Source organism: Cryptomeria japonica, chromosome 1, assembly GCF_030272615.1.
Source record: "Cryptomeria japonica chromosome 1, Sugi_1.0, whole genome shotgun sequence".
In the NCBI taxonomy this organism is placed as follows: domain Eukaryota; kingdom Viridiplantae; phylum Streptophyta; class Pinopsida; order Cupressales; family Cupressaceae; genus Cryptomeria; species Cryptomeria japonica.
The window spans coordinates 471,372,096-471,399,101 of record NC_081405.1 but is presented as its reverse complement, the minus strand read 5'-3'; the positions used below and the strand labels follow the sequence as shown (position 1 = coordinate 471,399,101).

Here is a 27,006-nt window from a genome sequence, read left to right as displayed (position 1 = left end):
CTTATCAAGGCTTCCAAAGAGAAAAACAAAAGACAACTATTCCATTCCCATTCTTTATCGGAGATATGCTAGAGCCTTGCCCAACAATACAGGCAACTGAGAGTGCTAGGCTTGAGATGCAATGGTACCCTTTCATGGTCTATCGGTCCATAGCTGATTACGACCCTCACAACAATATTGGGACGGTAAATGGGGAAAGGTACATATATAGAATAGACTTAGAAGATTTTTGTGCAAATGTTGCTGATGAGTTCGACATAAGGGAAAGACTATGGTCTAGACTACCAGTAAGCTTGATTAGAACAACTGAAATTTTCCATGTGCCTGATCAGTTGGAAGATGATGGAGAATACACTCAGCCTCGCTTCGACGAGAATGCACCTCTTCCTCCTGTGAGATGATCTGAACTAGAGCATGCAAATTTGACCACCTTGATGAGGCCAGTTGTAAAGTATTCCAAATGGTGGGTCGATTAGCAGGTCCATGGGCTATGATGAAGGAATATGACCTTGACTTATAACCTAATGGGTGAAATGGAAACATATTCTTCAAATGAAGAGGCGTCTCAAAATGTCGGACCCGTTGAGAGCACTAACTCTAGGAAGAAGAAGAAAGAGGTTGGAAACTCTTCAAAGACAAAGGACAAGACAAGTATAAATGAAGGACCCATTCAAAAGAAGCAAAGGCTGGAACCATCTCGTTCTGCCACATCGGAGAATATAAACAATATATTGACTATTGACGAGTCATTGGCTGAGATACAAATTCCTTCTCCGGTCCGAGGAGAAAATGTAGAGTTAATCCATCAAGAAGATGAAGAACCTCCATCTCCTACAGGCACAAAAATATTTTGAAATGGATATTTTGGGCAATGAATTTTAGGAGGGAATGATTTCCGCTCTTCGAGGAGGCCAAAATATGCCATGTGAAGAGAATGATCAGGAAGAGGAAGACATTGAGTAGCCTACAGTTCTTGACTGGCTGAAAGAAAGTCTGAAAGTAAAATCACCAGTGGAAGTTCAAGAAGAAGAAGATGACACGACCAATTTCTTGGCCAGATTAGGAGAGGTTGTTGCAAAGAAGCCTGCCAGGAATTTTCCACCATCTAGAGAGATGAGACAGGCTGTCGTACAGTCTAGATTGCTGTACAAAAAGTAGACAAGGCAAAGGAAGATATTGGTCCTCATGAATATGCAATCACTACTGTCAGTTTGGGACCAACTACAAAAGGTCAGGAGGTTGAAGACTTAGACAATTTAGTTGCTTCCATGAAGGCAAGAATAGACAAGGAGGTAGGAAAGAAAAGAGAATATAAAAGGGAAGTTGAGCGCCTAAAGGAGTACATTCAGCACTTGACCAAGCCACTCAACCAGGCCAATCTAGTAGCTCCCTTGCTTTTGAATTCCTCACAAGAGACAGTCAAAGATTCTGGAGAAGAAGTCGTGACAGCCAAAGAATCCAAGGAATGGATGGAGAGCGTAAGAGAGAGGCAGTCACATTTGTGGAAGGGTTAGCACTGACATATGAACAAACCTCTTCTTTACTTTCCAGGATTGCAAGCATGGGCTGACCTTCAGGATGTTCAAGACAAAATTATCTTGTGCCTTAGAGTATTGAAAGGAATTCCGAAGCAAGAATTAATTGATGGAAATGTGATTGTAGCAAGAGCTGCATATGACTTCTTCAGTTGGCACTGGACATTAGATGTATGAAGTGAAGTCTTGGAGAAAGTGAAGGATAATAGTGTCAAAGCTGAGGAGTAGATAAAAGACATTCAGAATAAGATCCTCCTTGTAGCTGCAGATGTGCTTGAAAAAGAAACAATTCGAGAAAAAGTTATGCAACTGGAAAGTTTAAAGCTCAGGATACAGGAAATCTTCTTTGCCTACACTAGACACATCCTGAAGTAAAATTTGACTAAGGCATCGAGCCTCTTGTCCATCCGAGATGCCTTCCAAAAACAAAAATTGGAGTGGGAAATTGCTTTTGCTGTATGTGCAGATGATTTGGATGGATTGGAATTTAGGATCAATGTGTTGCCACAAGTCACTATGGAGGATGTCGACCTAATTGTGTCCAGGTTCATTGAACATTCTGCCGCTCAAAAGAATAAGGATGTGCCCTCCTAGAAGATAACTTCTCACGCCACTTGTCTAGCATGCATTTGTCTCGTGTTATTTTGGGAAACCCTAATTAGGGTTATGGTGTCTTAATTTTGACCATTGATCTTAGATTGATCTCGGCCATTCATTCATTTTTCAGAACTCTATATAAACTCTCATTCTCTCATTTCATTGTGTTGTGGAGAGATTTGTGAAATTGTTGCTTAGAGCTACTTGAATAATAAAAGTTCATTTGCAAGTGTTTGCCTTGAAATCTTATTGTTATTAAGTGGTTGCATGGTTGCATATCTTTCTTCAACAATAGAATAGTTTTGTTTAGAGTAAATTTACTTTCAAAGTTGTTAAATGAATGAAGGATTTGATAGTTTAGATTGGTGAAACTCTTGCTCATACTTTCTTTGGACGGATGATTTTTGTTCAATGTGTAAAGTTAGCTTGAGCTTATGATGTGGATGCTTTAACTTTTACTTGGAGTAAATATTGTTCGATTGATGGTATTATTCACAAGTATAAAAATCTTAAGCACAACCTTAGAAGATTGCATCTGCTTTGCGTAGTTGTCCTAGTGTGGCGAAACAAAGTGTCGTTATTAGTTTCACCCAGTCTTTACCGTCTCCTGAGTTCATAGGAATAGCTTAGAAGTAGCATAGAACTTTTGAACCCTTATCTTTTTATCCTTTTTTTGAGGAAGTCCAAAATCTGAAGATCCAAAAAAAAAAAAGAGAGCATTTATTGCCATATTTGTCTAAGTCCTAGCTTGTGAATGATATTAGTTGAGCGTAAGTCCCCTTGGATTTCAACATACATAACCAAGGAAGCTATCCAACATAAAGTCGTCCGTTCACACATATAGACCTTGGAGTCACCTTGTGGTCTTTCTCGCAATCTTGGCACAAGTAGTGATTTTGTTCAGGAGAGGATAGAGTATCCTTGGATATTTTATTCTAATGTTCGGTGAATGATAAATGTACACCAACAGGTCCTTAACCCAATTGATCTACCATGATGGTCTTTAGATTTTCCACTTACAATCATTTGTTCCAATTATGCAATAATACATTACTAGCAAAACTGATATACAAGGCACTACAATGAAACCACAATAATATCGACATATAACTTTCATTAGTCATTTCTATTTTTTTCACATGTACCATAGTGCATCATTATGAACATGAGAGACAATATAGACAATCCCAGCACAATGATTTCTAACACATAAGAGCATGAATTCACTTTTATCTCTGTCACATCCAAATGCACATTATACGATGAGGAGCACAATGCTCAATCATAAGCATCTTAGTCAAAGTCAATCAAGAAGCAATCATGCCATCATACTAGGATTACAGCAAAAACAAGGCCACTTATGAGCCTTTAACATCCAAGAAGGCAAAGATCAATCATCAAGGAGATTGCCACATAAAGGAAACTCCTTGACACGATAGAGGGTCAAATCAACCCCCAAGCAACATACACTCATCAAATATCATGCTAAGTCAAACAAGGCAACTCTACCACTGTCGCCAAAAGCATACACACACATAGATCACTCAAAGGCCAAACAAGAGTTCACTCACGGAGCAACACACCAAACAACCAATCCTTAACCCACTCAAGAGGCTCTCTTGCAGGGGTATCCATCCATCCTTGATAGGTACGTACAATCTAGGTGGTACTCTTCCTCCACATGCTACTTGGGTTGGTTCATCCTGAAATATCCAACATGCCACCCAAGGCACCCAAGCAACAATCGATCAACTAACTCATAGAACAAACACTTGCACAACCATGCACCAACAACATCATCTTAATGGAAAACAACATAACCAGAGATCCCTGTGCTGCAACATGGGCTCTGATACTAGATGTAATGCCCCGCCAAGAAACCCTAGAGGACAAGAGCAAAAAGTGCAAGGTATGCATGGAATTTGTTTTTTGAAGTAATAAGATAACATCATGCATAATAGTACAAGCGTAACACTTAGCTCAAGGTAAGATCAAACTATCGATAATTGTCAAAGATCGACATTGCACAAGCGGAAGACTAAACACTCAAAACCTACTCAAAACCCCTCAAGGGTTCCTTGACGTCGCTACCTTCGCAATGCATCCAAAATTAGGTCAAACTGACCTCACTAGCCCTTAGAATCATCTCCGGATTGAACGGGCAAGAATAGGCTCTTGGGGCAAATCTTGACAAAAATACTAGACACTAGCACACCAGAAGGACACTAGCGTAGCACGTTGGTGTCCTCTTCCTGTGTAGGTGTCCCTAGGCCGCGCTAACGTCCTAGACCCACGCCGGTGTCCTTCGGACTGGTGAACTTGCGATGATGTCCGTGAGATACGCGTTTGTCCAAAACTAGTGAGCTTCTTGGGTGGATTGTTCGAAGCCTCGAGCACACTAAATCCCTTGGTGAAGTGGGTTAAGTCTTGAGACACCGGGTCACCGGATAACTACTACAAGATAGGGCGGAGTTTGGGCAGACTCACTTCACCACCACTCAACCCAATTCACCCTCAACTGGCTCAAGGGACACTTAGGTGTCCAACACAACTACATTCCACAAATGAACCGTGAAGAAACACACACTGGGTGGTTCCGGTTGAGCCCAGATTGGCTCCCAAGAGCTCATTCCAACAAGGGCTTGGTCAAGATCATATGACCACTATTGGAGATGACCAATTCAATATCCGATACAATAAGAATCACACCTATAATCATTTTAAGCACCAAACAAAGTGTTGCTATGATGATATCATATATAGCATCAATTGAAGACCATAAAATATCATGCTTGATGGCCGGTCCCAACACCAGTTCACTAAAGATCCATCCATCCAAATTAACATTAATTACAATTACATACATCTTTACTTGGAGTGTTCCATATACAAATCATCAATGAATACCATGCTCAATAACAGATACATAGATACAACTGCATGAATGGAAGAAGGAGAAGAACAAGTGCCGAGGAAGGAGAAGGAACTCTTCAACCGCTCACGATCCAAGTCCCCCCGGTCCCTAATGGTGGTTGGCAATGCCACTCGACCATGTGGAACTCGTAGGTTCCAACCCCACCGTGCTCTTGGAGATAGTCACACCGTCCAAACAATAAAATACCCAAGTGAGGGAGGCAATAAGCTCACACAAGAGCAAACATGAAGTAACACTCAACATGAGCATAAAATCAACCAAGTACATAATGCCACATCAATAAATGATAGAAAGGAGAGTCATATATCTCAATGCAATCCAAATTCATTACAAGTATGAAAACAATCAACAAGGGGAATCCACATCCAAACATCAAATATGATCAATTCTCATAAACCAATTATCCGATGGTAATAAGACCCAAAAGGCCACCAATAAGGATACCTCAAGAATCCATCAATGAGCACAATAACATGGAAGGCAAATCCTTTTCCAGGTGCTACTCAATCTATATGGGGTTGGATATTAGAGAATAACAAACAAGAGTGTCATCGTATAGCTTGAAGAGATGGCTCACGTGGAATCAAATCCTCTCATATGGACGAGGAACACGATCATGCCCTCCAGCAACGTTCCACGAACGACAGGCCTTCCCAATGAGCCTGTAGCCATAACAAGCACTTACGACAAGCATGGGGTATCCATTATATTTTTTAGTGTATTTACACCATTGTTTATTGACATTTTCATTTATTACTCAACTCTCAATGGGTTAACCTGGCGGCCACTTTGGGCCCCGACCCCCATTGGGAGCCACTCCTTTTATTGACTCTAACTACCCACACCCAAGCTCATCTCATTTCATAATGAGGAACAATGCAAACAAATGCCGAAAGGTAATGAATCAACACAAATAACTCATACAAACAAAGCATTTCCAACACATACTCAATTACTCAATTGGCCCTAATGCCAAGAGAACAAATCCGATTCGATTGACAAACAAAATTTGTATATATAATAACATTATTCCACATAGTAATTTCACATTTAAAACATCAAATTCACATTTTTCAAAAAATCTAAAAAGACCAATAACCAGGTTTTGGAGGCCATCCACCATTGATGGACCTCCAAAAACTCCAAAAATTCAAACTTGCCAGATCAAAATTTCTCTAAACCCCATTTCTTGATGGGTGAACAACATTACACTTTTGAAATAAAGTTCACTTTCCGGGCATACATAAAAATTTGGGCAGCTTTTCTTTTCATAAAACTTAGTTTCCAAAATTTGATGAAGAAAGAAATAAATTTCAATTGTAGAAACATTCTAAATACTTAAACAAACCATTTGCAACGTACTAAAATCGATTCCATTAAGAATCAAGGGAGAAATCAAAGATCATACCTCACACTTGAGAAAAACTACAAAATGAAGATGCAATCCATACACACCGGGAGAGGTCGAATCTCTTTGGACAGCCCAAAGCATTCGTTCGCACGATTCCAACAAGCCTCTACCCACAAAATCTCTCCAAGCAAATCCTTCCAAATGAAAATTCCAAAAATCCATTGTAGGGTTGTGTTGTGACCTTTTTCACACCGCCTCATTGCAAATGGGGACCCTCCTTGCTTTTGCTTTTTAGGGTTTTGTTAGAGTCTCACAACCTTCTCGGTGCCAAATTTTGATAGTTTTGAATGGTCTGAGTCAAAGTTTTAAAACTCGGACTTGCCACGGACTCGACAAACCAAAAATTTGGACTTGGACTCGGACTCGTGAAAGACTCGCGAAAGACTCAGGAAGGACTCGACAAAAAAAAAAAAAACCGTAGTTTTACAAAATAAACATAAAGAAATTAATGCATTTGGAGAACATAAGAGCCATAATTGAAACATTACACGTCATATGATCTACAAACACGCAATATTTGAAATTTCATCATTCATACTCATAGTTTCAACTCTAAAATGTATAATAGCAGCATAAGTTTATAAATGTTTACAAAATTACATATAATGATATGTCCAACTCCAAATGTGAAAAACAACAATGAACAAACTAAAGAGAAGACTACATCTTCCTCTTTGCATTTCTCCTAATATAGCTCAATTTTTCTGATTTTATCTTCTTTCCTCTCCTCCTTCAAACCCTACAAACTTGTTATAACCAAGCAAAAATGCCAAATGAGGGGAAAAAATAAAAAAAAAACTGAGTTTTATTGCTTGAATGGTGTGTTTTCTGGGCTACGCGAGTCCATATGAAAGACTCGCGAGTCCAAGCAAAAGACTCGCGAGTCTTTCATATGGACTCGCTAGGACTCGCCTCCCGAGTCCTTGGCGAGTCGACTCATGGCTCCCATGGACTCGGTAGTCCGTGGTGAGTCCACGAGTCTTAAAACTATGGTCTGAGTTTTGAAAGCCATTAGTCAGTCTGTGCACACTGCAAACCATGGTCAAAACAGAGTGTAGACGTCGTCAATGTGCCTAGAAAGTCCAAAGAACGAAGATTGCAATTGATTTGGGTCAATTTGGATAACTTTCTATTTTTGGAAAGTTTTTCTTTTTTTCTTTTTCCTATTTTTTAGGAAGTTTCTTTTTTGGCACTTTAAGCACGATCCCCAAAATGGCTATTTTTAGAAAGTTTTTCCTATTTGTTAGGGATGCTTGCTTTTTCTATTTTTGGAAAGGGATCTAGGTTTTGCATTTGTGACTCTGAGTTATATTGAAAATAATCAAGAAATTCATCCAAAATTCAAATTTTGTTCGAAAAAGCTAAGTTCCTAGATTTTAGGGATCCATAGGAATTCGGTGGATAAATGGAGTATGAATTTCAAATTTCAAGAAAATTTGAGTTGAAATGTATAAGTTATGGAGATTTCAAATCTGGTTATTATAGGGATCAACTCTCTCCAAGTCCACCCAGCAAGGATGTTCACATGGTCAAGAGTCTCTTGAGGTCCACCCTCATGATGTATGTAGATGGAGAAGAAGCTCTCCAAGTCCGCCTTGACTTGGACAAGGAAGCAATGAAGCCCGCCCATGATAAGGTGCATAAGTCTCTTGAAGTCTGCTCATATGATAAAGAGCATCAAACTCACTAAGTCCGCCTTGAAGCATGAAGGGAAGGAATAAAGCCAGTGAAGTCCACCCTGGGGAGGGGATAGAAGGTGCAAAGAAGTGATGAAGTCCGCTTTGGAAGGGACTTACCTTGGCATGAAGAGGGAATGAAGTTAATGAACCCCACCTTGAAGAAGTATGCACAAATGCAAAGGTTTGAGCAAGTCCGCCCTAAGGTGAGATAAGAAGCAAGTAAATGGTGCACAAGTCTAACCAAGTCCGCCCTCCTACAAAGGCCAAGTGCATAAGGCAAGGAAAGTCCGCCTAGGACTAGTTTGCATTGGGGAATGAAAGGCATGAAGTCCGCCTTCCTACTTGGGAAGAGAACAAGTAAAGTCCGCCCTACAACTTATGGAAGTAACATTCAAGGAAAGTCCGCCTAGAGGTGTGTGAGCATGGTCAAGGTAACAAGCAAGTCCGGCCTCATGGTGTGTGCTAAGGGTACCAAGTATTTCCAAGTCCGCCCTCACCTTGGTGCACAAGATTAGTAAAGTCCGCTTGGTCATAGAATGAATGAAGTCCGTCATGTAAGAGATGCAAAGAAGGTGAACAGCTCATATGAAGTCCGCTTGGTAGGTGGAGAGGGAAAGAAGCAAATGAAGTCCGCCCAAAGATTAAAGGAGATGGTAAGTAAGGAGTGCACAACTTTGACAAAGTCTGCCCTGCCTTGGAAAATTTAATCAGAAGGAAAGAAGTTCTTCAAGTTCGCCATGAAGAATGAGAAAAGAGAAGGCTGAAGTCCACCCAAGCTCAGAAATAATGAGGAAATGTTTTGGTGAAGTCCGCTGGCCATGAAGAAAGAATCTCCTAAAATCCGCCTTGCTGTCAAGAAAATCTGCCTAAGTTCGAACTAAAGGAAAGAAGAAAGTTTTTTAGAAAGTTCCAAATTTGGAAGGAGAAATAAGGATAGAGTTCGATTCATGAACTCAATCTCAAAATAGAAACTTTCTTAACGAACTAAACTCAGACTTGATTTGAAATCAGGACTTTCCCAAGAAGATTAAACTCAACTGAAATAAAAAATGGCAACTTTCTCATTGAGTTCAATGAGTGGAATGAATTTAGAAACAAGATTAGTTCAAATTTGGAAAGACCAGCTATGTTGCCCAAATGCAAAATTCGAATTACTTTGGATTTTATACTTATAGCAAATCATTCATTGTGAAAGTTCGAACTTGGAAGAGCAAGACACAAGAGGAGGAGAAGATTTTAAGAGTTTTTGTACAGATTTCAAGAGGATTTCGATGGTTTTTAAGAGCATTTCAAAGACATTTTAAGTGCAGATTCAAAATTTTCTGAGACAAGCAGCATTTTCTTACTTCTCTCTGATTCTGAAGGTGACAGGGTTTTTCAAGACAAATTCTCATGGTTTTCAACCTGGTTTTTCAAGCTTTGATGAAGTATTTATGGAAAATGGATTTGGTTTTCACAACTTAGTCATCTAAATCTATTTTTAACATTCATTTCACGAATTTTGGGACTAAGTTATTCATTCTCAGACCAAATTCCGTTCCAAAACCTTTTAAATCAGATTAAGTTTCTCAGAGTTTTTTCTTTTTTTTCAGATTTCTAAGTGCTTGCAACTTGTCAAAAACTCTTTAAGTTATGAGGAATAGGAAAATCAGAGCACACTCTTCCATCAAACCTTCGAAATTTACACTCAAAGATAGAACCCTAACTTAATTTTCTTTTTGGTTTTGTAGATCATAGATGGCAGCTGAAGGTGGGATCATCGCAGAAAACACAAATGGAGTTTCAAGCCAAATTCAGAATTGAAGACAAGTCCACAAGCAAGGTTCATCCGCACATAAAGATGGCCAAAATTTGGCTAAGTATGAGAAATACTTAACAAAGGGATTCTTCCCCAAATTCGATGCACTTGAAAGAATCTCAAGGCATCAAGAAAGAAAAGTCCTTGGATTTGATGAAAAGAATTTCAGACTTCTTGGGGAATTTCATCCACAATCCCAGACTTGTGGAAGCAATCAGGATAACTTCTTGAAGGATTTCATCTCCTGAAGAATTAAAGACAAGCTCCCAATCAGAATCAAATGGTGACAAGCAGAATCAAATTTCCATACTTAGACAATTTCTTCACACAAATTGGAGAATTCAGGGAAGACATCCAACACGCTTGGGTGGTGCCTCGTCATCTTCCAACCAATCAAAGTGCTCCAAGTCAACATGTCCAGGTTCAATGAACCTGACTTATCCACAGAAGCTTCTAGAGGGCACACTTCACAATGCAACAACCTTCTATTTTTATTGTTGGTTCATATTTAGCAAGAAGGACAAGTGTCCCCAAATGTAATTTTCTCATTGGTTGAGGGGTGGTTAGTTGTAACAAACCCTAATTAGGGTTTTGATCTTTCAATCTGGGCCCTTGATCACTAATCGATCTCGGCCATTGAAAACTTTTGTGTGCCTATATAAGGTTTCCTCCTCTCATTTGGAGAGTGTGAGGTTTTTGAAACATTGTTGCGAGGTCATTTTTGGATAATACATTGCTTGTGTGCTTCTAGGCCTTGTAATCTCTTTTATCTGAATGATTAGCAAGGTTTTCAATTTCGTCAACACAATAGTTTAGATTTTATTTCATGTATGCTAGATGAATGCAAGATTTGATAAGTATTGATTTGTGGTGTATCTCTTCTCATACTTTTGATGGACAGATGATTTTGTTCATTGTGTAAAGTTAGTTGGAGCTTTCCTTTGTGTATGCTTAACTTTTGATCATAAGCACATCCCTTGAAGATTGCATCTGCTTTGTGTAGTTGTCCTAAGCGAGGCGAAGCAAAGTGTGGTTATTGAGTTCACCTAGTCAATACCTTCTCTTGAACTCCTAGGAATAGATTAGAACTTCTAAACCCTTGTCTCCTTTTTAGTTTTTCATGATCCAAGTTCCAATTGATAGAGCTTCATTGTCTAAACCTTCATTGTGAATTGAATGAACCAAGCATAAGTCCCTTTGTGTATTACCAGCATATCACAATGCCCATTGATCTTATCCACACGTCAAGACCTGACAAAAAAAACCTTGGAATTGCCATATGATCTTCTTGTAATCTTAGCATAAGCGGTGATTTTTCAAGAGAGAATAGAGTGTGTTTGGACATTTTTATTCTGAGTTTGGTGAATGATAAAACAAACACCAATAGGTTGGAAACCTCCAAAATTGGAGAAGAAGACTAAGTGTTCAAAAATGGACTTCAAAATACAATTTAAACTCACTTTTGGGTTGAAAATATAAAAATATAAAAAATCCAGTTGGATAAATAAATCCAATTACTCCTAAAACACCCCTAAAGATAAAATAAGGCAAACCTCATTAAATCAAATACATATAAGGCACATTTGACAATTAAATATTAAATTGCCACTATAATATTAAATATCATTAATATATGCACTATAATAGCGACAATTCACACATGACCGACTATGCACAAACAATCTTTACTGGTCATTCACAAATATTTATTTGGGTAACTGGACATTACCAAACTGGTAACTAGAGGCATAAATAAATAAAATTAAGGAAAATCGTCCAAATTAGGAACAATGGCTATGGTTGGGTAACATTATTGGCGAGTTTGCTATTTCCTTAACCATCGTCGGGGATATGAGCATGCTCAGACCTGTGGAGCCAAGTGGAGTCGATGCTCTATACCTGCACCAACCAAGACATACAAACACCTGTGCATGCGTACACATATAACATAATATACTTGAAAGCATCATTAAAATTCCCCGATCGGGGTCCATAATAACATTGTTAGTAATATGATATCTCATCAAATCAGTTCAGCATCATCAAACAAATATATTGCTAAGCATATAATCTCTTAAAAGAAATACAATAACATAAAATATGATTAATTACGCTTAAATCAACCAAAAAAATTAACATCACTTGTCACATGTAGTTATTAATTGAATCGACACTAATATTTAAACATCATAAATAGGGTAACAACCCCCAATGAATCTAGTATCCAAATCAGATAAGCATTAACTAATAACACCATGGTCATCACAACCACGTACAAGACGAAAGCACACATTCCAATACAGAAGCAAAATCATGCTCATCATGAAGCAATCCAGAACATCACTGGTCCAACATGAATACATAACATATATCCAAATCACAACATGAGCTAGGCACTCAAGGCCTCACATTGAAATCAAATGCTTCATCTAGAATATAATCATAGCACCTTGGAAAGGTTAACACCCATAAGCAAATGGCACAATCACCGGCTCATAGCCAAATCCACATCAAGGGGAAGAAATACAGAAGAGCAACTGGAGGGGCATTACATAATCAGTTAGGGAGGAAAAATATAGCTGAAAGAAATAAGTGCTCACACCCAAGATCTGTGTTTTAATTTTTCTTTAATAATACATATATAAACAACTTTGCAAACATAAAATGGGTACTAAGCTGCCGTCTTCTAAGTGTAGGGTAACAAAATTGGCAGCTCTGTTGTAATGTCCCCCTTAATTTTTTTGATTTTTTAACACAACAAGTTTCACCCATTAAGGCTAGGATAATCAAAAACTTGCACTCAAAGGAAATTCTAAAAGTAAAGCAATCACACAACCACTTGTTCAACGGGAGGATTGAGTTAAGCAAATGACAATCACTCAACCACTTTTCAGCGGGAGGACTAGGAATAATAAAACTATCACTCAACCACTTATTCAGCGGGAGGACATGAGTACAATATAAAATAGAGATAGGCGGCGTAGCCAGCCTCTATAACCAAACTATCACTCAACCACTTATTCCGTGGGAGGACCAGATTACAATATGAAATAGAGATAGGTGGCAAAGCCAGCCTCTTCCACTATTTTAGTGGGCATTAAGAAACAATTCATAATGAAGTTGCTGTTAGTACTACTAATCAGTATTACAATAAGTAACATGAATTGCAAATCAAGAGGTATTGCTATCCAACAACTGCAAATGATGTCCAATGTTATTCTCAAGTTTCAAGAGATTCTCCACCAAAGAAACAACCCCCCAAACTCCAATCACTAAATTTGATATACTTAACTGGCAAACTGAAAAATATAGACCAACAACATAAACACTCACTAAAATGCTCATAACTCCTCCAAACTCGAGAGGAGATGCCAAAACCCAAACCCCTAACAAGAAGCAAATTTCACCTAACATATATTGCACGCTTCCCAATGCAGCCACGTGCATGGTATGACCTAGGAGAGAGGGCGAACTTCACTATAAAATTCAAATCTGCATTAAAACCTCTGAAAATTTGCAAAAAGGATCGCCTAGGTGAAAGGAAAACATAGAGAGAATACCCAGAAGCAACAAAAACCCTCTTGAAGACTTATGATTGAATTTCACTTTCAGCTCCACAATAAACCAGCAACCTGGAAGCTCACAAACACCCCAAAATATCAGAAAACTGAAAAAGCATCACCAAAATCGATCTCAATATAGCTCAATGTATTCCTCTGAGTGAGAAATAGTCTCTCCAATCAGCTAGGTGCTATCTCACAAGCACAAAATTGACACAAGCTAGGAAGCTCTCAACTTTGAAGCACAAGTCTGGCACAAATTCAGCAGCACTTCGTTACAAATATTCATGGATGCCAAAACAAGAGCCCAACACTCTTATTTATAACCTTGGTGTCTCCAAATTCAAATTCACATTCCCTCCAAATGGACACCAAACCCAAATGCACACTAATTTCATCTTAGTTTGAAATTTGCATTTCATTTCCCCTCCTTTCCAAGTATATACTTTATAAATATGATAATAAAATAATAATATGGCATCCAAGGTAGATAAGTGAAATATATTATAAAATTGACTTATTTCCCATAAGGCATCTATCTTCCCTTTTTAATATTTCACTTTATAAAATATTTTTCCTCAACAATAAATTGCTATACCTTATGACATAAGATAATACTTTATCACCTCAAGTCGTCCCCTTAAGTCATAACCAAAAATGCATAAGTCATATGCCTAGGCCAAGGGGGGCATTAAAAAATATAAAAAATACTTTTTCCATGTGCTGAACGATTGCCATAGAGAACTGAAGGCCAAAAGTATTGAAACTTCTAACCACATTCTGAGCAGCCGTCACAACTTACTAAAAATGGTAGGTCCAGGAAAGTTTTCAGATACAGTTGCATGTCACACCATCGCAAAGTTCTCTGAAAACCTAAAAAAACCCAGAAAAATAAGCTGTCCTCGTCCCCACTTACTAAAAATAGTAAGTATACCAAACTTCATTGATTGCCACACATGTACCATCATTGCGAAGCTTTCTGAAAACCCAGAAAGTATCCAAAATCAAAATCGTAAAACTCCAACAAACAAGCCACCAAAATTGCCAAAGCATTCTCCTAGAAAATAGGAAACCCTAATTCTGCTTTTGACTGACCAACGGGTCTAGGAATTGGCCAACAATCCCCAAAACAAACTAAAGTGGAAAAGGGGACATTACATCTATGACCTGAAACAAAAATAGAATTGATCAGGCAGAAGAAAACAAAATATATTGTTAGGAAATCTGTTTCAACCTTGCATCTTAATTTTGATACACAAACTATAAATGCAAATTTTCAGGCTACAATGGTTGGTTTTTTGCTCCGAAAATTATTGAAATGAGCTTTATGTAAGGACCTTTGAACTCTAGCAAAATAGTTTTTAATTAACTCATTTAACACATCATCAAATATGAAAAATTAATCAGTAACTCCGTATAAAATTTAAATATCAATTACAAATTACAAATGGAGTTCAAGTGCTTGTTCCAGGAAAGCACATATATGTAAGTTATGAATACAATGGTGATGGCCTTCATGCCATGATGATATCAATACAAGTGCATTACAATATACAGTGATACAAATAAATAGAAATAAATCATCCTTGCTTGCCACCAACCATATGGTCATCTGCTAGTTGAGGATGGGAACATGGCCCACGCACTTTTCCACCCAACCATGAAGCAATTATGCTTTCCCAGAGTTCTTCCTGACATGAAGAACCATCAACCCTGCACAAAGAGCCAAGCTACCTGGAAAGAATGACAAGATGGAAACCATGGTGCAGCTTGATACATCTACATGCACATCTACTATATGATAATGCAATGACATATTATTAGGATGTGGAAGAGAAACATATTAAGTAAATTTTCTAGCAATTCATCTATTTCAATGAACTAGGCTTGGCCAAAGGACTTTTAAAACACAGTTTTTCCCGAAAAGAAGATCAACCTTATTTGTTATTCCACATTCAGCACCCCTTCCTGCAAACATATCTTATCACAATGCAACATATACCAACAATCTTATGTCCATGCACTCTCCTAAGATGAGACTTCTTAATACCTTCTATATGGCTTTTCATATGCATCTTAAATTGATTCATTGTTCTATATGTTCGTTTTAATGCAAAATTGTTACATTCAAGCTTACGGTTATTCATATGCAATACTATTCTACATGGCTGTTCATTGCAACTCCAATGCAAGCATTTACACGACTTTTCATATGCACTCCTATTAATTCATCATTCTACATGGTTGCTACAATGCATTACTAATGCAATCATTTACATGACTTTTCATATGCATTCCTAATAGTTCATTCTACATGGCTGTTACAATGCATCACTAGTGTTGTCATTTACAAAACATACTGCAGTCATCGTGAGAACAATAATATATTTTAAATGAAGAAGTTATGACACGTATGTATATGATGAATATATACATATATATGAGCATATGTTCTTATAAAAGACACAATAAGAAATCAGATTTATTCATAGTTATCAGTAATTTTCCTTTAACATTTCTGTTCATAATAAGGACAAAAATTGCAGATTTATAACAGTAGTCAACAACATTAAGAATCATTAAATTAAGACATTAAAATAGAGAAGGCATATCACATGTATGTATACTGCAAGTAAACATATATGTGATATCCTGTATATAATTATAACAAACTACATGCTTATTTCAGTTGCATAACTAACAATTTTCAGATGAACATGAAGCTGCAGTTGCCTATATTTCTATGCCTCTGTGTTGTGCCTATATTAACGATCTTCGTTTCAGTTTACTATGAAAATGAAATCAGTTTATATGTAATATGATCTATCTCTATAATTTCAATGTCTTATGTTCAATTTGACTATCTGCTTCTATGATCTTATTTGCAGATGACAATATATTAATGTTCTCTATGGGTTATATTTGGTATTATGGTGGTAATTCCTGTTCTGGAATGATACGTCTAGCTTTGATATCTGATAACTAATGTTTATTCTATCTTATTCTACTTGTTTACTTCTGCCTATCATGAAAATGATTGATAAAATAATGGCTATTCGACGATCTTTCTATATTAGATGTTCATCTTTATTATCTCAGAATGTACAAATCAAATCTTGATAGAATAGTTAAAGAGGTAGTGAAAATGGATGATTACGAGTCCTAGAAATTGAACATGGATGAGGAGATGGTTGCACTAAGGAAGAATGATACACGAGAGTTGGTTTAGTTGCTTGAAGAATGGAAAATTGTTGGCTACAATGGGTGTTTAAAAGTTGGGCTTTGATGGTGGCATTGAGAAGTACAAAGTGTAATTGGTTGCCAAAGGTTATTCCCAAGTTGACTTCTTTTATAATGCTATTAGCTTGTGTTGCTACTTTTGATGTCTAGGTTGAGTATCATGTGAAGACAAATTTCGTACATAGTGATTTAGAGGAAATCTGGGTGTCACATCCAGGGCATTATATTGAGAAGGTAAGTAAAACTTGGTTTGTCAGTTGAAGAAATCTCTCTATGGTTTAAAATAGTTTCTTAGAATGTGGTATAAGAAGAATAATTCATATGCTTTTATTGTTGGAGTTTATTAGGTCTAAGTTAGATCATTGTGTCTGCTATAAACAAAATGGCGATCTTTTTCTCATTATCACTTTGTACGTTGATGATATGCTATTATTTGGTAATGATAAAGAAATGATTAGGGACTTGAAATCTCAACTTTCATTACAATTTGAAATGAAGGACTTAGGGACTACTAAGAACATCCTTGAGATATAAATTAAATGAGATATGACTAATAGAAAACTTTGGATTGCTTAGGTGAAGAATGTTGAGTTTGTCTTACAGTGTTTTAGCATGACTGACAACAAGCTAATGGATTCCTATTTTTGTGTGAACTAAGCTTTCAATTGAGCTGTGTCCTATGACACTTGCATAGATGGAGACAAATTTAGTGCCCTATGCAAGTGTAGTTGGGAGCCTTAGATATGATATGGTTTGTTCTAAAATAGACATTGCTCAAGCAATGGGAGTGTTGAGCTGTTACATGGCTAATCCTAGATAGAAACATTCGGTTGCAATGAAGAGGGTCTTTAGGTACTTGCAAGGTATATTCAAGTATTCTATTTGTTATCATGGTGATGTTTTGCAGGATTAACGATGAATGGCTATGTGGATATAGATTGGATAGGCGACGCCGACAATATTTTGTGTTGTAGCGAGTTGGATTAGTAAGCAACAAGTTGTGGTCACTTTATTCATAATAGAGATAGAGTACATGGCAGCTACTCATGCCTATAAGGAGCTCATTTGTCTTGTGAGATTGTGTTTAGATGTTGAACTGCATTAGAGAGCAGTTAGAATTTATTGTTATTGTTATTGTCAATGCCATTAATTTGACAAAGAACTTGACCTTCATTTGTGGATGAATCACATTGATGTTTAGATCATTTTGTTTGTGACATGGTGGAAGATGGGATGCTATTGCTGAAAACTGTTTATACCTTGGACTCGGAGAATATTTTGGATTCTTTGACAAAGTGAGTTAGTATAAAGAAAATCAGGTGGTGCAAAAAGTCTATGGGGAGCTCAGCCCCTAGTAGATAACTGACAATGTTGGTATTCCTTTTGCTTTTGGAGGGTCTTTGATAATGAGAGAATGTTAGGAAGGTGTCTCCACCTTGCATCTTAATGTTGACAACATTAAAAATGAAATTCCTAGGCTATAGAGGTTGTTTTCGGCTTTGAAAATGATTGAAATGAATGAAGTGGGTTATGTTGATGTGGATCTCTTTGAGTTTTTTCAATTTAGGAAAAAAATGGCTCAATCAGCTTCCCAGTTCAAAAGTTAGGATCCCACATAAAAAATGTAAGAGTGCATTTATGGCCCTCCAAAAGTTAGAACATTCACCAACCAGTGACATGTCATTAGGATTATCATAACTTATCTTTGGATGGTTTGAATAAGACAAACTAGAGTGCCAAAGTTGGGAGGATAATTATGACATGGTATGGCATATTCTTATGCCAAGGGTAAGGAATATGCTATATTTAGTGTGAGGACCCTTATTGGGATTTGGGCCCACTTTTGGGTGATATTAGCTAATGGTTTCATGCATATTGGTGGTATTAGTTTGTATATTTATTGAGTTTTTGGAATGGAGTTTGCATAGTGCATTTATAGGTATTGTTATGCTACTGGTATTATTCCAGATCTGAATGTTGGTGTGGTGTCATACGAAGGCTCCTTGAGTGGACTGTATTATAAGTAATATTGTTGTTGATTAATATATTTGCTCGGAGTTTGAAGGCTAGGCTTTTATCGAAAGGGTTTTCCTAGAATACATCATTGTATTATGGTGAATGATTTTATTGTGTGGTTTTGTTTTCTACAAACTATTTTAGATTGTATTTTTTGTTCGCTAATCTTTGTAGATTGGTGTAGGAAGTGTTTTTACACCTTAGCTTCCATTCATATATATGATCTTGCCCTACAACACAATGGTGGGCTATAGGGAAGTGTTTGACCTTCTCTATGTTATTTTGTTAGAATGTGTGTTTTTGCATTCAAGTTTATTCTTATAGGGTTTCTTCAATGTTGATGTTTTATATGACAAGGTCAATGCACATAGGGTGATACTTTGGTTGTTTCAAGCAATTTGCTACATCCAATTCTATTCAGATTCATTATTTTTAGAATTTCTTTCCATTAAGTGGTCAACCTTGAGAGTTTCTATAGTTCTTAAATTCTTAGTATAGGGCTTTTAGTAGCCAGTCAATCCTTTTTTGCATGTTCCTTTTTATCTGGCACCGTTTTTTGCTAGTACATAGTTTTTTAATTGTGTATATTGTGCTTAACATCAAAGCAAGATTATACTACTAATGAATGGAACATTTGGCTATATGAATTTCACAATGCAAATGCCATTCACTGCCATTTTTAAGAAATGGAGGCAGTATTTTTGTAAAAATAGATCATGAATAATTAAATATTGTCATTTATTTGTTGTTGAAGTGATCAATAATTAATGTCTAATTCTGCAGGTAATGGCACAGCGGAGACCGGTGCTACATAAAGTGTTGGATCACAATGATGAGTTCTTTGCACTACTCATGCTTGTCCTTGAAGCTCACAGTCTACAAACTAGAGGTGAGCATTCCTCTTAAGAAATCCTATAAACTATGTAAAGAGTTTAGTGGGCAATTTTCATGTTTGATTTTTATAACAGTGGTCAACATTTTTGGGATTTAAATGGCTTTAATAAAATAAAATAGAGACCTAATATTGAAGAATAGGAGTAAAACCTTTTCATTTGGTTTGACAGCACTTAAACAAATGAGCTGCAGGAAAAATAAACAAGAAGGTGACAGGTTAGGAAAGAACCACTTTCATGTAATTAGCTGTGTTCTAGGTCTTGATAGTACTAACCCAACTTGCAAGAGATGATAGTGTTGAAACCTATCAGTTTTCAGTCTGAAACTTGGATGCTTGTCCATTATAAAGATATATTTCTTGTAGCTATTTCATGTATTAGTTTTTGTGGTTAGTAGTTTGAGATGCAAGGACTTGGAAGTTTGTCTAGGAATAAATTCCAAGAAAACTAAGATGTTTTCTAGGATTTTGCTCTATTGTAATTTGAGTGTTTGTTTCAATTCATGCGTGCTTGAACTTAGATTTAAATGTTAATTTAGTCTTGATCTTGATTACCCAAAGTCTTCCACAATGTGTTGCAAGTGAACTGCTTGAAAGACCCATGAAATACTTAAAATTTCAGTCTCTTATGGAGCAAATGAAGGGTGCATTGCTTATGAGATTTATGAACTGTATAAAATGCTCATAATAATTGCACGATGGGGGAAATAATTCTAGGAAACATATGTGATGGGGTACTATGTGCACTGTGGCTTTTTTGGTTCAAATGTTATTGATAATTTTAAATTTTGTGCTTGCATCTCAACTACGAGTTGTATTTGCAAGATAGGATTGGGAAAGGCTAGCTTCCTCCAAAGATTAAGTTTATACATATGCTTGTCTTAGAGTCAGTATGATACACAAGCTCTTTATAACTTGTTTATTATTTGATATTGCTATGAGCATAGGTGGCTGTTGTATCATTGTGTATTGGACTTGGCTGTATACTTTTGGGGTTTTATTGACATTGAATTTAATCTGACCTCACTTTCCCTCGTCAACTGAAAATAAGTTGTAGTAGCAGAAAAATACTACTCACAGCATTTGATTATCAATATAAATGATAACTAAGAGCAGAATAAAAAATTACCAGACAGCAGACATGAAGCTGGGTGCTCAGCTGAAAATAAAACCTATGTTACATGGAGTCTTGGGGTGTGGGACAGATCTTAGTGATGGGGGGACCTAGAGCCTAGATTTAGGGACAGCAGTGCAAATATATATAGTAATAAAAAAATAGTTATAAATTTTTCTATAAGGAATAACAAATGAAACTTTGAAATACTAAGCATATTGCATTGAACAATAAAAATGTTGAATATCAGTTAAATTTATATTATATTGAAAATAATGATTTCAATCAAAATTCAAATACAATTAACAAGGTGGCCCAATGCCTCTAATAATCCCCAAAATATGCACCAAACTCATAATCACTCAAATTGTTGGAGTCCTCAGGTCAAGCTCCTCCAAACCAATACCAACCAACCTTGTTTGTCTCACATTGTCATCAACTTAGGTTAGCTACTTGGCTCTACATCTCGTTGGATTGTTGGACTCTCCTTGTACATAAACATGTTGTGGTCAACGAGATGCTAAGTGCTATGCACAACTATAAGCTTTTTCACCCCACCTAGAAGTAAGTTTTTTTTTCTTAACAAAATGGTGATGCTATAAGTAAATAGGTCCTCTCAACAATAGAAAAACTGGAAACTTAGGGTGGTAAATAGATGGTTAGTGTGGTTGTGTAATGTCCCCACTTTGAAATTGAATTTAATGGTAAATATTAATAATCAAATTAAAATTTAAAAGAATCAAAATAAATTTAAATTGAAAATATAAAATAATATAATTAAAAATTTAATTAAGTTAATGAATGGACAAAAGGCATGAAATGACAAGTTGTGACTCTCCCAAATATGAGGTGTAAAAGGGAGAAGACAGCCTCATTTGCGAGGGGATAATTTGGGGGTAATCAGAAGTGCAGAACTGACTTAAATAAGAAGTGCAGATCTGATTGTGAAAGGTTGTGTCCCTTTCAAAGGGCAGAAATAATGAAGAGTTGCACTCTTTCAAAGAGTGCTAATGGTGAAAGGGTCTGTCTCTTGCCAAAGGACATACATGATGAAGAGGTGTGACCTCTCCCTCACATTGAGAGATATAAAGGAAAGCAATCAAAGCATCCAGTAACATCACCATCGATCATTTCAGATCAGAATTGTTATTAAGTTACAGGCAGTAACATAGCTGATCATCTGATAACTGATGACAGTTTTACAGTAAATATAGTGGATACTACAATCTGATACATGAACATTATCAGATATAATCGGAATATAAATGTGATGGGAATTAATTCTATAATGATGATAACTTGAAATATAATGTGATGAATTTAACTTATAAAGCTGATAATGAATATAATTTAATGCTGTCACAAAATCCGATATAACACAATAATATGGACAATACAAGGACTGATTAATATGATGGTATAATAATGCTAAACTAAGGGAACTTGTAACCCTTACAAGACTGTTGTAAAATCATATCAATTGCAAACTCATTGCTTAATGTATGTGGGACCCTCTCTTAGGTACGCCACTCCATAGTGGATGCCTAACCCCTGCCACATGGAGCCAAGAGGGATGAAGCTTTTGCTCTTGGGCTTAAGAGAGGAGGTGGTTGTGATGAGGGGGAACGACGATAGGACACCTCACTGGGTACACCACTCCATGATGGATGCTTAACACTTGCCACATGGAGCCAAGAGGGATGTAGCATTTGCTCTTGGGCCTAGGGTGGAGGGTCTCTTGGAAGCTAGCCTACCCTAGTGCACTAAGAATTGGATAATAAAGAATGGCAACTAACCTACAAATCTGATTTTATCTAACAAATATAATACTAATGGTAATTAATACATTAAAGAATTGTATCACTCAATCTAATTCATTAGTATATGTTTCAGTTTATAAGTATTACTTCATATGTGTTCTCTAATATTGTGTTGTAGGAAAACAGTATACAAAGGTACTCCCATAAACTTAATTACCTATTTTAGATTTGGGCAAATTTAGGTTAATTTAAAGTATAACTAATTAGGGGACATTACAGGTTGTCAAAGAATTGAGCCCATGCATGGTCCACCACATATTTGGATCTTCTTGTGCCACAGTTTACCTATTTAGCTTGGCTTCTTTTGAATATCCCCAAAGAGTGACAAATTTTCTCTCCTAGTACGAATGATGCTAGCATCTATAGTAACATACATCCTTTGAATAGCCTTCATGAACCTCGCCTTCACCTCAACATCTTTTATAGGGGTAACTCTGCCAGGCCTTTGCACATACCACTTTGGGTTCATTGTATATGCAACCATGTGCAAGGAAATGTTGAGATTCTTCCATCAGTGATGAATGATTGGTTGAATATGTTCATTATAAAACTGCAATGTGTTGTCTTTTCTTGTACAATGGCCATCATTTGGCCGAGCATATTGTCAGTGTAGTCATACACCTCTCCAAGGCTAGGTGCATTAGTATCCCCATATCTAATGACTTTGAAGATCGGAGTAGTGATGGCAACAATGTATCTTGCATCAGCTCAATAAAAGTTACTCTTCACCAGATCCTTCACCATCCTCTCTTGCTTTGACTTAGAATGGGGTCATCAATGCCACTCTACTCTCATGATCATTAGTGCAATGCCTCTTGCAACTCAGGCATCCTCTCCAAGAGAATGAAGAACGATGCATGTCTTTACAAGTTTCAAAAAAATGATTTTGGAAAAGGTCCTAGAGAGTGTGTGAAGTGTGATGGTTGTAGTTAAACATTTACATATCTCTGGCATCATTAGCTAGGTATTCGACGCAATCGATTTTGGCCATATCACGAGTGCATTATTGATGGTTAACATACAAGGAGTCCACCAAATATGATTTTAGGATACTTCAATCAATTTTATTTTTCTTTTGCACTCATATGCTGCATTTGTCACTACTTGCACCACATTCTCTAGCCCAATTTCCTCAATAGCATCTATAAGGACTTGAAATTCAAAATCAACATTCTTGTGGTGCCTTGGGCTTGAACAATTGATAGCCCTAAGGAAGTAAGGTCCCTTTGGACATATGACCATGATGAAGATTTGTAGATGATGCCTGATGTCCATCCATCCATCGATGACTATGATATATCCACTTGTGACCTAGGTGCCTTCATTTTTCCTTTAGAGTATTAATCTCAGAATATTTCTTATCCGAGATTGTTGTCCTTAATTTTATCTCCCTTGGTGGCATCTATGATGGCCTTGCTTTTATTATTTTTGCCATAGCCTACTTGTAATAAAGAGAGCTAGCCACATGGAATGGAATGCCATTGGCAAAGAGAATTTGCCAATGAAATCATTTTCTCATCCTTATTTTGTACATTAAATAACTTTTCCTTTGTGTTTGTAGTATCACTATTGCTAGTCATTCTATGTTTCCCTTAGTCTATGGAATTTGCTAATGATATTATTTGCCTCATCCTTATTTTGCACTTTAAATAACTTTTCCACTGTGTTTGTAGCATCATTGTTGCTGGCCATTCTATGTTTTCCTTAGGCTATATTGTACTTGAACTAGATGGAAAAGTATGAAGTTGTTGCTTTAGGGAAGTCCTAGTAATAATAGTCGTAGGACCCCTTGAAACAAAATAGTAGGTACAAATGTTTGGTCTTCACCATATGGCAAGACAAATAGTGAGGTTGAAAAGCTAGCTAATCTGGCAATCAACATGGTTGGAGAACTTCTAAATAGCGGGGAGTAAGATGTGTGGTGCAATACTGTTGGGGATTTTCCTTATCTTTAAATGATGATAAATTAAATTGTAGTGCGATTCAGATGAATCGTCTAATCCTTTCGCTTGTGGGAATCCCTTGTGGAAGTACGTGAATGGACTGGCAAAAATGATGAGAGTTACTCTTGTTCTACAAGGTTTGTTTAAAATGGAAAGGATGTGATGGATACAACATGGGGAAAAATGGATACCATTGTGTGTTTCATTGCAAATGTGAGATAAATGGCCTTTAAAGGAGAGACAACTGAGTTTCTTTGAAGGTGGTGGTTAAATACAAGTCTTCAGTTGTTTTATTTGCAGTGGTAATGGATTTAGGTGACACTTTCATGGTGATGACCCATAAACATGTTGGCATGTTTGTCATTGATGTCACCCTGCAAGCACAGTATCATTCTTCAGATCGATACACAGAAATTTATTTAAAATGATATTATCAGTTCAGATATTGCAGTTATTCATACTAAACTTTTGCGTCTCTACTGTTACCCATGTGTATTATTTCTGCCTCTCTGCCATTTCTGTGTAGACTGTGTTCTTTCTATGAAGCGTGCGCTCAGACCTTCATGCCCATGGTAATCGTCCTTCTATTCATTTGAAGAATAAGTTTCAACACTTTTTTAACTCTCTTGTGTTCGGTTGATTGGCAACTGTAGTTGTATATTAGTTGTAACTAGTTGTATATTAGTTGTAACCTAGTTACAACTAATCCTTGCCTTAATCTTTTGTCATCGATGTTAGAATGACATCGTATATTTTCTATGGAATAAACTTTATTGAATATCATTAAGTATGAATAATGCATTAAAGCTTTTTGACGGAAGAGAGGACAAGGCATTATGGCAGTTTGAATTTGGTTATAACTATCAATGGTAGTTCCTTTAACCTCTATAACTTATATACCAGACACACACTGTTTTAAAAAGACAATTCGATCAGACAGAATAGATGTTTTTGGAAGGTGTAATGTTGAAGAGATTGAAATACGTGATTTATCTAAGATTCTAAAGAATATTTTGTGTGTCATTGCAATGTGATATAAAGAAGAACGAAAGTGTTTTGTACAGTTTGATACAAAAAAGGATTACAGCGAAGAAGAAGATGAAATAATACGTCAGATACATATTTATACTGGAGACTCAGTGGGATACTAAAATAAATATGGAGACAGGGTTACTGGTTTTGGCAACTGGTATCAGATCTTTATCCTGAGTGTTATTTGCAGTAGTTGTATTCTAATATACTGTGCATAAAATCATCTATTTGTCAGTGTATGATTGACTATAAAGTAGTTTCCAGATTTGTGGTGATTGACTACGTTGAAAGAATCATTGTTTGCAGGTCTACTTGACAGTATTCAGTTTTACAGAGATATTTCAATCATCAGTATTTTCTCAACATAATCGTTGCAGACATACAAAAACATTTGACTCTTACTTTTCAAAGTAACTATAATTTTGAGTAATGAGTTTCAGGTTGTTAGCATGGATCTATATGTATAATCTTTGAAGTTGCTGAAGTTTGAATCTCATAATTGTATTCTGAACATTGAAACTCTAAATACTTTTAAGTTGATACTCAGATTGTTCTATTGAGAATTAGGAGGATAGATGCTTTCAGATTTCTGAGTTGGTGTTGAAGACACTGTATGGTGAATTTGAAAAGTTGGTTCTTTTGTAAGATGTTTTGGTTGGGTTGGTGCCCTTAAAACTTTGTACGTCAGAAAGAGTTGGTGCTCTTGAGATAGGGGTTTGGTGACTCATTAGGGTTGGTGCCCTTAAACATTGTAATTGGATAAATTGTGAGGCTGGATTAGGACAGTAGATCCTAGCAACGTTACTCACCGTGTTTTTTCCCATCTTGGGTTTCCATGTCAAATCTTGTGCAATTGTTCTTTGTGTGATTGCTTTGCATTGTTATTTCAGTTTCAGTTTAAAAGCAATTTTACAAAAGGATTTAATTGATCAAAAAGTTTTAAGATTCATTTACTACTGATTCACTCCTCTCCCTCACCCCCTCCTGTGTTTTACAAAACATTGGCTTAACACTGACATTGCCTCTATGTTTGTTGTCGTCAAATTTTTTATTTCTGAAGCAAGATAAAATAGAGCAGCAAACAATTGAGCTCTGACCTCTTACTTGTTAACCTTATACAATGTACTAGAGCAATGCTCAATCACAACAGCAAAATACCCATGCATTAGCTCATTCTGATTTACAATCCTCAGCTTATGAAAAGCAACAAAAATACTCAGTTTCCTGAGCTCACTTTCTTGACTGCTCATTCTTCTTCTTCTTCATCATCTTCAATGGCGTAAGTCATTTCCGTGAAAAGACTTTTGCTGTTAATCTTGACTGCTATTGCATTTATTCTTGACTTGCAATTAGTCTTTCATCTTCTTAGTGCTATTCTTGACTACTAGTGCATTTATTCTTGACTGATATTGCAAGAAGAAGAAGAATCCATTA

General features: G+C 36.6%; 1 protein-coding gene across 7 annotated transcripts in view; it reads left to right on the top strand.

Annotated features, from left to right (window-relative positions):
- The window catches only part of LOC131071396 (peroxisome biogenesis protein 12), a 296,532-nt gene that overhangs the window by 45,181 nt on the left and 224,345 nt on the right, over positions 1-27,006 (top strand). For all 7 annotated transcript variants that reach the window (XM_058007230.2, XM_058007213.2, XM_058007226.2 and 4 more), the window contains one exon: positions 19,555-19,660. In XM_058007230.2, the coding sequence (XP_057863213.1) occupies positions 19,558-19,660 (103 nt within the window). In that variant the 5' untranslated portion in view covers positions 19,555-19,557. The remainder of the gene's footprint in view (positions 1-19,554; positions 19,661-27,006) is intronic.